The sequence below is a fragment of the Cynoglossus semilaevis genome, chromosome 4 (genome assembly GCF_000523025.1).
Source record: "Cynoglossus semilaevis isolate Cse_v1.0 chromosome 4, Cse_v1.0, whole genome shotgun sequence".
NCBI lineage: Eukaryota > Metazoa > Chordata > Actinopteri > Pleuronectiformes > Cynoglossidae > Cynoglossus > Cynoglossus semilaevis.
This window is the reverse complement of record NC_024310.1, coordinates 590,142-602,882: the sequence shown is the minus strand read 5'-3', so window position 1 is coordinate 602,882 and position 12,741 is coordinate 590,142. Positions and strand designations below refer to the sequence as shown.

The 12,741-nt window shown below is 42.6% G+C and overlaps 2 protein-coding genes across 6 annotated transcripts in view; one reads left to right on the top strand and one right to left on the bottom strand.

The window, feature by feature from the left end:
- ccnl1a (cyclin L1a) overlaps positions 1–7,463 on the top strand; it is an 8,395-nt gene extending 932 nt beyond the window's left edge. Inside the window, exons 3-10 of one of the 3 annotated variants that reach the window (XM_008308442.3) lie at positions 399–508; positions 2,192–2,312; positions 2,458–2,522; positions 4,557–4,656; positions 4,769–4,873; positions 5,055–5,308; positions 5,481–5,579; positions 5,916–7,463. In XM_008308442.3, the coding sequence (XP_008306664.1) occupies positions 399–508; positions 2,192–2,312; positions 2,458–2,522; positions 4,557–4,656; positions 4,769–4,873; positions 5,055–5,308; positions 5,481–5,579; positions 5,916–6,378 (1,317 nt within the window). In that variant the 3' untranslated portion in view covers positions 6,379–7,463. Of the gene's footprint in view, positions 1–398; positions 509–2,191; positions 2,313–2,457; positions 2,523–2,993; positions 4,247–4,556; positions 4,657–4,768; positions 4,874–5,054; positions 5,309–5,480; positions 5,580–5,915 lie in introns of those variants that run through there. The other 2 variants (XR_003049476.1, XM_008308443.3) reach the window with 2 other exon arrangements.
- Positions 7,464–9,519: 2,056 nt separating this feature from the next.
- veph1 (ventricular zone expressed PH domain-containing 1) overlaps positions 9,520–12,741 on the bottom strand; it is a 28,445-nt gene continuing 25,223 nt past the window's right edge. For 2 of the 3 annotated variants that reach the window (XM_008308436.3, XM_025054795.1), the window contains exons 12-14: positions 12,104–12,240; positions 11,033–11,086; positions 9,520–10,770 (exon numbers count right to left, since the gene is read on the bottom strand). In XM_008308436.3, the coding sequence (XP_008306658.2) occupies positions 10,588–10,770; positions 11,033–11,086; positions 12,104–12,240 (374 nt within the window). In that variant the 3' untranslated portion in view covers positions 9,520–10,587. Of the gene's footprint in view, positions 10,771–10,979; positions 11,087–12,103; positions 12,241–12,741 lie in introns of all 3 variants that reach the window. The other variant, XM_025054796.1, reaches the window with a different exon arrangement.

Sequence of the window (12,741 nt, the reverse complement as noted above, 5' to 3'; positions counted from 1 at the left end):
CGCGCACGGGGTTTCCCCCAGTTTTAAGCCACTTAAAATGTACCAAAGATGTGCCGTTCTATTTTCAAATCTGTAACACATGATAAATACCTTAAAGTTAAAATCGTAATTTTTTTATGAAGTCACAACGCAAATATCAGATCTTTGTTGTGACGATAAATATTAAATAATAAACCAGGAAAACGTAGTATCAGATTTGCAACATCGTGTCTTGTATTCAATGAAGTCTTAAAATAGATTCAAGTTAAATTAATATTTTTTATATTCTATGTAAATGTCATCCTTTGCCCCATCCAGAGTATAAATATTTCCAGTGTTTGAATACATTGCTATATGGTCACGTGTCCCTGTGTTCTGTGCTTGAACTCTTCCTTCCAACTCTGCTGTTATCTCCACAGATTGTTGCAATGGCTTGCATCAACTTGGCTTCTAAGATTGAAGAAGCTCCACGGCGAATACGAGACGTCATCAATGTTTTCCATCATCTACGGCAGATGAGAGTGAAAAAGTAAGCAAAACTTTACCAATATTCTGAATGTTTGTTTTGAAATCAACACATTTCTTTCCAGTTCTACTTATAGGCTAATGCTGTTTGGTAATGAACTGTTCTGTTGTGAAAGTGCCTTTCTGTATTTCCTGTACTCTAAACCATTTTAAAACTTTTCAGTTTCCAAATCACTTTCCAAAGTGTAATTGTCTAATATGACAGTTTGACATTACACTTAAAATAACATCCAAAGTCACTATAAAGGATTTCATTGCAAGACGAGGCAAAGCTGAATAATTTTCACATGCCTATGTCTTCATAGAAATTTGCTCATGTTGGTACTAAGTACCTGTCCATTAACTTGGATTCTTTTTTCCCTTGCAACCAACTAACAGCGACCAGCTACATTTACCAATGCCTGGGTGATGTGGAATGGTACGTAAGATGAAGCAGTCGGCATGACAACCATGATGTGAGGGGGTCTCTCCTCCTCCCCCAGGCCCAACCCACCCCCTGCTGTGGGAGACGCCCGTGGTCTGAGTCACCGCGGGGCACTGGGATCGGGGATGACAGGTTGGCCGAAAATCCATGGCCCCTGGGCGTGTTGAGGACTCCTGTGGTTCACTCTTAAGCTGTGGGTATCTGTCTGTCTGCGGACCTTTGGGTAATGTAGTTCTCTTATGACTGCTCCTCATCATGTAATGTTTTGCTCAAAGAGCAAAACCTCATTCACCAAATGTTACTTGTGGCTTTAATAGAAATATCAACTAGTTCAGTAAGATATCACAGCATTTCTGCCTCGTTTGGATTAGGCATTTGCATGCGTTTTTGCATTCTGTCTGTTGTGCAGTTTACATAAACTGGCATTACATTGTATTTACAATCCTCTAAGAGCAAATGTCTTCTAGGACTAGTCTGGGCCCTCGATTGGATCTTGTTGTTATGTTCATGCTGGGTTTTCCCTGTTTATGTGGTTTGAAGCATGACATTATTCACACTTACTGTGTCCCTGCTACAGAAATACACACACACTGTGTTCTTTACTCGAACAAGTATTAGAAATATGAAGAGTTTTCTGGCAGCATTTTAGAAAACTGTATGAAGGGATTACTGTGTTAGTGCTTGAAAAAACTCCTTGATTTTGAAGCTGATACATTACCATTGTATCATTTAAGTGTTTATGTATTTGGTTGATGCTTCACTGTGCTTTGTACACATGTTGGTATTTGAAATTAGTTTTTCTTAATAGTCTCATAGCTGCTCTGTGTCTGTTCCAAGATTTGTGGTAAATTACAAAGGCATTTTTCTAGCTATAAGTACTGTTTTATATGTGACCATACATATGTGATTATACATATGTGATTATACATATGTGTATATCTATCTATCTTAATGTCTATCTCAATGCTGTTGGTGTCAATGTTTTAATTTTGATAGATGCTGAAGTTGATATTTCTGTCTAAGCCACATCACTGGGTGGATTGAGTCTGAGGACTGTCTTTAAAGATCCCACATGTTTCAAAAGAACCGCAGGAGTCCCCAAACCCCCGCAAACTGTCAGGCATGCAGACAGTTAAACCTGTTGCTTTAAGTTGGTTGAAAAGGGGAAAAAGTCAAAGAGAACAAGAAATCAGAAGGGCACTTTCTTTCTCCTGTACTTTGAAAATAGGAACCTTTATTTTGTTTTGATTCTTCATAAACTAGGACTCCAAGTCCATTGATACTTGATCAGAACTACATAAATACCAAAAATCAAGTTATCAAAGCTGAAAGGCGGGTCCTGAAGGAGCTGGGCTTCTGTGTGCACGTCAAGCATCCTCACAAGGTGAGTTAAAGGACACACAGTGGACATCATTGATTACAGCTTTGAGGTGTTTCTCTGTAGTTGAAACAAAAATATATTTCTGAATAGTTAATTGGTCTTGGTATGTGTTATTCCTTGTGAAAATATTATTATATAATCCTTCTAGATAATCTTCATGTACCTTCAAGTCCTGGAATGTGAGAAGAACCAGACTCTGGTCCAGACAGCCTGGTAAGTTGTTCTTTCGTTGACATTCAGCCATTCCCCACAGCAGCAACCTGTGCCATGTCTCCCAAGAAGTGCCATGCCAGACCTGGGCTAAAGATGAGGTTGAATGAGTTTCAAAGGGTTCATTTGAAGAGCACTTGATATATCTGCCTGGACCCTGGGACAGACCCATATGTGGAGACAGCCGCTGTCAGATTCAAGTGCCATGCAGGTTCAAGGCACAAAGTTGAAATTCATTCGATATCCGATTTGCCCAGGTCTGACTGAGACATTCTTTGATTCCATTTAAACCCTCTCACGCCTTGTTTTTTTTTCTTTGATGGTACAGTTTGTTTTATTGGCAAACTTTTACAGTTACCTCTGTCTCACTCTCTTGTCTGCCCTTACATGGCTTTGTTTTAAAAGTCTGTTGATTTCTTGGTGCCCAGGGAACTTGGTTTAACTTTGTCCTTTCTCTCTACTCTTTGATTAAAGGGTAGTCCATGCTGGTAAGTCACATAAAGAACCTCTGAACTCTGCCTCCTCCAACTACATGACCTCAGGAAGCTTCCCCTTTTGGCTGGCTGCCCCTCTCCAGACAGCCAATCCCAATGCCGAGATTCCCTGAAGGGGCAGGCGGGCCTTTCCCAACATCCTACACGTCTTGTTTTCTCTTGGGTTTCTTAAAGGATTTGTATTTCTCTGGTCTTGCTATACAGGTTTAATTAAAACACGTGTTTTTGCCAAGTAGCCAGTTTTTTGACATAAGTGAAGATGTCTCTAGAAAGGAAGTCGGGATAGAGCAGTCTTTCTCCCAAGTTTTTCTGACCAATTTTTACACAGCAGTAGCTGACAGTGTCCTAACCTTGTCTGGTCTAGGGTCACGTCAGACATGTCTGCCTTGTTTCAGCCAATCAGCAATCAGAACTCGAATGTGAAGTTTCTGCTGTAGGTTCAGGTCTGACAAACAGGAAAGGGAGACATTTTAAACAAGCCTCTCATTTTTATCTCTGTAGAACAGTTGAGCTAATATACTGGCAAACAGACGAGACTTTACCCTGAAGAAAGTTCCTTAGTGTCAGTGTTTTGTCACGACGTTCAGTTTGTCTTTGTATTAACCTGAGTGGAATCAACATTGACTTTCAATATCAATATTTACCGGCCTTTTCTATGGGAGCTTTTTTTCCTGACTATTTTCCCGTTTGACATGGCCATTGCTTCTCCTTCCTCAGTGGTTACTAGCATTTATCAACTTTTCTGCACAACTAACTGATTTTATTACATAACTGTTTAGAATCAGAAAATGTTTTTTCAGCCACTTGATGGAGTTTTTGAAGGTGGCAGCTCCTCATCTTTTTTTTTTTTCAATACCAAAGTTTGAAATGACAGGATATTCATAGACAAGACCAAGAATGTAGTTGACAGAACAGTATCTCAGTGATGTCATTGATCCAACGTGACACTGCTTCACACGCTCATGCTTTCTGGATCACAACATGCCGTCTGTCATTAATACCTAAGGTGATGAGTCTTCAGGTGTCGGCTGCACTAAAGGTGAATGTTCATCTGTTCATGCATGCTGCCACTCTACAAGACAACTGTCATTGTCTTGATGTTCATCAGGGCCACATGTCATAGCTCCAGGGTCATGTTGTGGTCAAATGGCAGGTCTTTACCGTCCTCATGCTTTGTCTGTGACATAACACTCGCATGGATGCCCCAGAGAGAAATGGACAAAGTTACATTTACCAATTCAGTATGTTATTAATACCTCACAGGATTTATAAATATATAAAATATTCAGCAGTGCTGTTATCACAGCATATGTTGTTAAATTGAAGTCAGTGACTACTGATATAGAACGTTAACCGGTCAGTGAGTTAACGAGCTAACCCTACTGCCAACTGGGACTGAAATCAATTTAATTTGTATACATTGAATATTTGAATGACACAGATGTTTGATCTAAATGACATGTTGTTCATTAGTAACATGGATCTGTCCTTTGTTTAGAGAAGATGCTATGTTTTTGTTCCTGTGTTCTTTGTGCCCTCACAGGAACTACATGAACGACAGCCTGAGGACCAATGTGTTTGTGAGGTTCCAAGCTGAGACCATCGCCTGTGCCTGCATATACCTCGCTGCCAGGGCTCTGCAGGTGAGAGGAAACAGTGTTTCAGCCAAAAGTGTTTTTATTTTTTTGTCCATTGTCATTGGCCGTCTGTTCAGCTAATGCTAGTGTTGAGACGTTTGATGCCATCTTTCCCCAGATACCTCTGCCCACCAAGCCTCATTGGTACCTGCTGTTTGGTGTCACTGAAGATGAGATTAAAGAGGTCTGCATCACCACCCTGAAGCTTTACACCAGGAAGAAGGTACTTTTTCTGAAAAGTAGAAAATCTCCCAGGCCTGTCAGATTTAATATAGTCAAGAGAGAAAGTTTAACCCCTACTGTGCACAGCACCCTCTTGTGGACAGTGATGACTGTTGTGTAATTTTTTTTTTAATCAGTTCATGTGTGTGTATGTAAAATAATAGTTAATTTGTTATTTGTAGCCCAACTATGAGCAGCTAGAGAAGGAGGTGGATCGACGAAAGATGTATTTGGCTGAAGCTAAGCTGAAGGCCAAAGGTTTGAATCCTGATGGAACCCCTGCTCTGTCCACTCTCGGAGGCTTCTCCCCTGCTTCCAAGCCTAACTCCCCTAGTGTTGTCAAGGTAGATGAGAAGTCCCCCAATCCTCAGACCCTCAAACAGGTTAAGAAGGAACCAGATAATCGGACTCAAGTCAACAAAAGTCCCCACAACGGGTAAGAGACCATTTTGTTTTTGTCACGGTGTAGTTGACTCTGATGTTGGTGTGTTCATGTATGTCTGTATAATAAAGATGTTCAGACATTTCCTGTCGTCAGAGCCACGTCTGAACGATGCTGATATTTGTAATTCCATAAATCTTAAGTTGCCTCTGTACTTTACCTCCAGGTTGCGAAAAGAAGTGAAGATCGGCAGAAACAGCAGGAGTGGAAGTCGATCCCGCTCTAGAACACGTTCTCGATCAAGATCCAGATCACCTCGAAGACAGTAAGATCATTTCTATACTGCAAATATTACATTGTTTTACCAACTACAGTGGTCGACAGTTTTTCTAGAGTTAGCGCCACCAACAATTACCTTCACAACGTTCTACTGAATGTAAAATTGTACATCCGTAAATAAGTTTTTATAGCTTGGAAGCAGAACGACAGAGAATACCTGTCAATCACCATAAAACACAGAATAGGAAGTGAAGGTCTAGAGTTCTGAAGTGCATGTTTGTTGTTTGATTCTGTTTTACTTTTTAAAATCTCCACAGTTTTGCCTTTTCTGGTGTTTGGAGAAAATGTTTAAATGAATTCATGTTTCTATTTCATCCACCAGTTACAACAGCAGACGGAGTCGCTCTGGGACCTACAGTTCACGCTCCCGTTCCCGCTCACACAGCCGTAGTCTGTCTCCTCGCCGACACCCACCTTCACCCCTTCTCCCTCACCTGAAGTCCAAGAGCAGTCACCACAGCAGCAACGACTCCAAGACCATCGGACGCCATAGCAACAGTGGAGGTTCTGGTCACAAGAGGAAACGCTCGCGCTCTCGTTCACGATCCCGTACACCAGTCAAAGTGGACAGGGAGCGCGAGAGAGAACGGGAACGGGAAAGAGAGCGAGATCGCGCCTCCTACGACCTGTCCACAAAGAAACACAAACATGAGCGCGGAGGTCACCGCGGCGACAGAAGGGAGAGGTCCCGGTCCTACGACAGGGACAGAGAGAGGGAGCGCAGCCACAAGAGCAAACACCACAGCAGCAGTGGACACTCAGGACACAGTCGTCACCGCCGCTGAGACTCTGGGTCGAGGATCATGCACACGTTTTCAAGAGACTGGAACCTAAATTATTCCTGACAGGTTCTGACTGTCGGGTTCACTGTAGTTAAACTGATAAATGACAGTTTCTCTGTTGAAATGTTGACAAACAAGTTTTTGTTTAGAAGTCGCCCTTCGTCCACTGAAGTAAACCAAATATATTTGGCCTGTCAGCTGAAGATCCAGGCCCGTTTTACAGAACAACATGGGTTTCATTTAACCAGTTTTCATATTGGGATGTGTGAAAATGATCATTTAAAATACATCACCTACATGAATGTTCTTTTTTTTTTTATGTTCACTGGAGTCTAAAACACCTGTTTCAAAGTAAGTTTGTCCAAAAGAAAATCATGTTGAAGATTTAAAATTGGGAGACGCTGCTGTTAACCCTTTACTTGCACAGTGATGAAAAGTCCTGTCAGGACTTTAGTAACACAGCAGATCCTGTAGCTAATATTTGGTGGCGGTGTTCATCACTGTAGAGCTAACCTGTGCAGCGGAGGAACTGGTGTTTACAGTAAACACCAGAAAGATGTAGACTGAAGGTTTAGTGGATGGACTTTGTGTCAGAGGTCACAGATCAGATTTAATGTTGTTTTTCATCATTCCACGTACATTTGGCTCTTCGTCCCCGTGGGTTGATGCTGTTGTATGTCTCCTGTTTTTACTTGTGAAACTTTGACTTGAGAAAAAATATTTACAGTGTAAAGTTGGATTTATATGCAGAGGTTGAATGTGAAGGCTTTGATTTATAAAAGCAAACTTCACAGTGAAACAATGTCAAATGAAAAGGATTCTTCAGGAAAGATTGAAGTTTGCACATAAAGGACTGGCAGGCGAGTTTCTGTTCCTTCTGATTTAGGGCTTCATCTTTGAACAGGTGCATTTTAGTGGTGTTGTACAGTTAAAAAAAAAGCCAACTGGTTTTCTTTTTTTTTTTTTTACAGCAGGGCTTGCAGACTTAATTCCAAAATAATTTTAAGGTTGCATTTGTTAAACTGGTTTGAAGTCTGCACGTGTACATGTCCAATTTTTATCCAATAAAAAATTAGTTATGCCACTGATTTACATTTTTTGTTTATCTGTGTCAAGTTTCACGTCTTACAGAGAAACCCTTATTCAAATAGTGTTCTAGTACTACTGTAGATTTATCCTGATGTAGTTTGAAAATCCAGCTGAGATCTGTTCCAGGGTTCCCGGATGATTAACGAATACAGAATGGAAACATGTTTTAACCGCTAGAGGGTGCTGTTGGGCTGAGGAATATATTCGGCCTGACTGCTGGCTTCACTTAAGCCAGTAACATTTAGTCTTTTTAAAACGACGTGACGTGATGGAATGGAACGCTATGGTCCTAATAAGTTTAATTATTAAATTAAATTAATAAATCATTTGGTGAATGTGTGCGTTAAGACATGTTTTAGTTAAAGCTCGTAAGGCAAAGATACATGTTTTGCAGCTGGATCGTTTGCTGCCGTCACGTGTTTTTTTGTTGTTTTATTTTTTTTAACCATGAGCTCCACGCTGCTATGTATATAACGAAACAGTTACGTTTCTTAAGCGCCCCCTACTGTGGTGTTTACATTTCAAAATTAAGTCTCATGTATTTGAAAAGAACATTTTAACTCGTTACTCACTCCCACTCTTGCTGCCCCAGCCCCGCGAACCCCCTGCAGTAATTAAAAAAAACACCTTGGCTCTCACACTTACACATACCTGATGACGTCACTGTAAAACCGTTAACTGATCACATCTGCCTTGACCCAGTGTATACAGGTTGTATGTATGGGCCCTGTCACCGTCACTGTGAGTTACAGTGTACGACCGGAAGGTGGCGTCTGCGGGGCCAAACTACTGAGTAAGACAGCGTCTCGTAAGAGGCTCGTTTTAATAACCTGTGCCCCCGGTGGCGGGCACCGGTATGTTCACAGGGTGAGCAGCCGTTTGTTCTGAAAGTCGTGTAAATTTGTGTCCAGTGAAAGTTTAAATTCTCCTGCGTCACAAACACGTTTGTCTTATAAACCTTACAAAAACTTAGCTCAGTAATTTATCTAGACCGGCGGGACCTAAACCTAAACCTAAACCATACCAGCAACACGGAGAACGGACACGTTTATTACTGCGCACCTGTTTCTGCCCGTGGTTCCTACCAAGAAGTTCAAGATCTGCCATTTCGCTGGAGTATTCTTTTAGCCGAACACCGATGGAGCAACACCGGAAGTCAAGGTTAATGAGTGAGTTTCGTCGCTTCTTTACGTGAACTCTAAACTGTCGTAGAATGTTATCCACTGTCCACTTTAAGAACATGTGTTTGTTTCTCTTGGGTGGATTTATAAATAAGTTATAGATAAAGTTTCAGACATGCTAATTGTGCTGCCGGCTAATGAACACCAGTAGATGAATAGTTAAGTGAAATACAGCCTTTATTTGTATGGACTACTAGTCAAACACTAGTAAACAATCACTGAAAAAAGGGGGAAATGAGAAGAAGTGAATCTGACGTTCTTTACTGTTTACTGTCTTCACTGATTACAGTCGTGACGATAATGAAAAGGTAACGTGAAAGAAAATCCTAGCATCAAAAACACACGTAAATCAACAACACTTTCACAACGGAATTAAAAAAAGAGAAACTAAAGATTCCTGTTAATGCTGAAAAATATTTTTTTGTATATTAAAATTTAAATACTTGTGTTAGTAACATACTCACATATACTCACACATTCTGTACACATTCATACAGACTTCCATTTTTAATTCACTGTGCTATAAATAGATGTAAAAATGAGGCAGTAAATGCAACATGAACTGATCAGCAGATAATAATGAAAACTGGTCACTTCCGGTCATCGTTGGAGAAACAACAGAATAAAAACAGCTTAACGCAATAATACGTCACACATTAGCTTTAGCTCAAAGCCTCCGAGGCTAGCTTTGGCACAGCAGTACTTTAAAGTACAGAGTAAAGTAACAAATATGTGAATATCCGTGTTTTGTTCTGTAGAATATCTGGAGCAGGATAGCAGCATGTTTTATAAGTGGCTAACGGCTAACGTGTACAAAGTTGTGACTGTTTTTAAGATTGACTTTCATTATGACAACAGACGAGTTTTTTTGGCAGTTTTTTTGAAGGTACTATATCTTTGATAACTCAATGAAACAAACGTTCGAGCGCAGCCAGACAGAGACGGAGAACTCCTCTGGAGACACCACGAATATCAGAGCATTGATTTGTCTTGGCTGAGTTTAATGGGTCGGGAAACATTCAGGGCGTCTGTGTCGGGGCAGCAGTGCAACATGGGGGAGTAACATGTTTCCCACTCTGTAATAGGTGAGGAGAGAAGGGGAGGAATTTTCTTACGGAGCAGACGGCGATTAAGAACTCTGTAGGAGAGACTGGAGTTCTGGGTCTAAGTACGTGTGATGTGTTCACTTCCTCGACCAAAACAAACCCCCGCCTCGACCTTTAACCTCTGAGTAAAACACTGCTTCAGTGCCCACGAGAAATGGCCTTCACAGTCTGTCGAAACAAAACCCCTCGTTGAATTCTCGTAAAACAGTACGATGAACTGGAACTGTCACTAATGCCACGAGGAAACCACAAATTGACTCCAACGTTTCCCTTGCTGTGAAGCAACAGTGGCGCTGACAGGCCTCCCTGTGAACGTGGACTAAATCGTTGCAGACTTGTCCTGTTTGGAAAAGCCCAAAAATAGCCTCCGTCTTTCAACAGAGCGCTCTCGCCGCGGCGCACACTCTTCCAGGGTCCTGTTGCGAAACTGTGCTTTTGTACAAAGACAAAGTAGAAAATAATATGAGTGGAATATTTACTGGAAATGTCGGAACCCTGGGGGGGCGCGGAGGGGCCGTCCCAAAGTAAGTGCTGAAAATCCAGCAGTAAAAATAACCACTTTTTTCTTTTGCAACATTTGAATTCCAACACGGGCAGCTGCAGACGTGACGGTGACGTCACTGACGTTCTGCCCCTGAAGTGGCGTTTGTTCACATCTGTTCCAGTAAAGAATGAACGAGTGATTTCTATGGTGACTTCCTGTTGTCAGGATGTTGGTGTTGGACCAGTTAGCGCCGCGGTCCAGTACAGTGGTTCACCACCTTTGTTGGCTTGTCGCCCCATTTTGACCCCACAACTACCTGCCCCCCCGGTGGTGCGTGGGTTTGTGGTCCGTCTCAGAGGTAGGTGGTGGCTTCTCTGTTCTCTCTCTCTCTGGCCTGAGCCACAGCCACGTTGATGCACTGCAGCCATTCTTCTGTGTGTTTCTCATCCTGGGCCTTCAGCACGTACGTCTTATTGTCGGTGAAAATCTCAAACGCCCGCGGCAGACCTCGATCACGCCGCTTTTTGGCCACAACCTGAGGGAAATGGAGACGAGTATTAGCAGACAGTGTTAGCAGACAGTGTTAGCAGACAGTGTTAGCAGACCGTGTTAGCAGACCGTGTTAGCAGACAGTGTTAGCAGACAGCGTTACTCATTTTTTACCAATACCATCTTCTAAGTATTTTGTGACCAGTGCTTGAGCCTGGGGGGAGTTAGCGTCAACATGTTTTCTAGTACCAGTACCAGTATTAGTTCCAGTACTGGTACTGGTGTTGGCGTCAGTGTGACGTCCTCACCTTCACACTCTGGACTTTGCTCAGCTCTATTGGTAGGTCGTCCATCTCGTCCTTCTGTTGGGGAGACGGGGGGCGGGGGGGGGGGGGGGGGGGGCAGTTGTTAGTGGTTTCATTGATATATTTAAAGTTATACTCATTGAGTCAACAGGGGGCGACCTTAACGCAGACATAATAGGACATCAGTTTAAACGGTCGTGGTCATGTGAATTGACTCCAGATAGAAGTGACTCTCTGTGAGAAGTTGGTGGAATATGAAAACCACCTGTGGCCACATCATTTCTGCACCACAACACTGGGTGGCGGCGTTTCCCCCGAAATCCTTTGCCCTCAGCAAAAAAACATTCACAACAGGAAACGTTTAGACTTCGTAGAACTGAACACAGAACCGAATCCTTTATCTGTCGGTGATTGTGTCTCGTTAGCTGCACCGGGTCTTAGACCCCACCTGACCAGTGCCGAGGTCATGACCAGTGCCGAGGTCATGACCGGTGCTGAGGTCATGACCGGTGCCGAGGTCATGACCGGTGCTGAGGTCATGACCACGGAACCAGAACGAGCTGCAGGGCTGGAGGCTGCAGTGATCGTTGTTTATTTCTAATTATTTTTCAGTTTTCTATTTTTACTTTTCTGTGAGATCGTGAACAGAACAGAGTTGTGTGCAGGACGACATGTGGGTTTTTTTTTGTTTTGTTTTTTAATTTACGCTGGGAACACAGGCGTGAGCCGTGAGCTCTGGGCTGGATACAGTTTGACATCACACTTGGTCTGGACTGGATTAAAGCCGCGCTGCCGTCAGATGAGGCTGTGATGTGTCTTCACAGGCAACAAGTTTAATGTGGATTCCTCTTCGTCAGAGCATGTTTTAGTAGAGACGATTTTAATGGACTCCACCTGGTGGCAGCAGCGTGGACTCACCACGTGGTCCTGAGGGACGGTCGGACCAATCCTGACGTAGGATTTCCACCGACCGTCTCTAACCGTATGAGGGTTCAATAAACGAGCCACCAATCGGTGCACGTGTGTGTGTGTCGTGTCATGTGACGTGATTGGTCGGTATCGTTAGCTACGTACAGATTTGCCTCTGCGGAACAGCAGCTGGTTTCCTGCCAAGGTGAAGTAACGTGTTTTCCAGCGTTTGATGAACTTCCAGCGAACTTGTTTCTCCTTCAGCTTCCCTTCGATCAGAGGTCGTCCCTCCTGGTTCACTGCTGAGGACACAGACACACACACACACAGACAGACAGACACAGGACGGGTCAGTGGCTCCAAATCACAGACAGACCTCGATTTTTGGACTCTTTATCTCACGGCTGCAGCAGCGTTTGAACACGAGGAGAAGATTCAGAAACGTTACAGCTGGAGCTCACCCAGCTGGGTCTGTTAGATTAGTACTGGGTCTGTTAGATTAGTACTGGTTCTGTTAGATTAGTACTGGTTCTGTTAGATTAGTACTGGTTCTGTTAGATTAGTACTGGTTCTGTTAGATTAGTACTGGTTCTGTTAGATTAGTACTGGTTCTGTTAGATTAGTACTGGTTCTGTTAGATTAGTACTGGTTCTGTTAGATTAGTACTGGTTCTGTTAGATTAGTACTGGTTCTGTTAGATTAGTACTGGTTCTGTTAGATTAGTACTGGTTCTGTTAGATTAGTACTGGTTCTGTTAGATTAGTACTGGTTCTGTTAGATTAGTACTGGTTCTGTTAGATTAG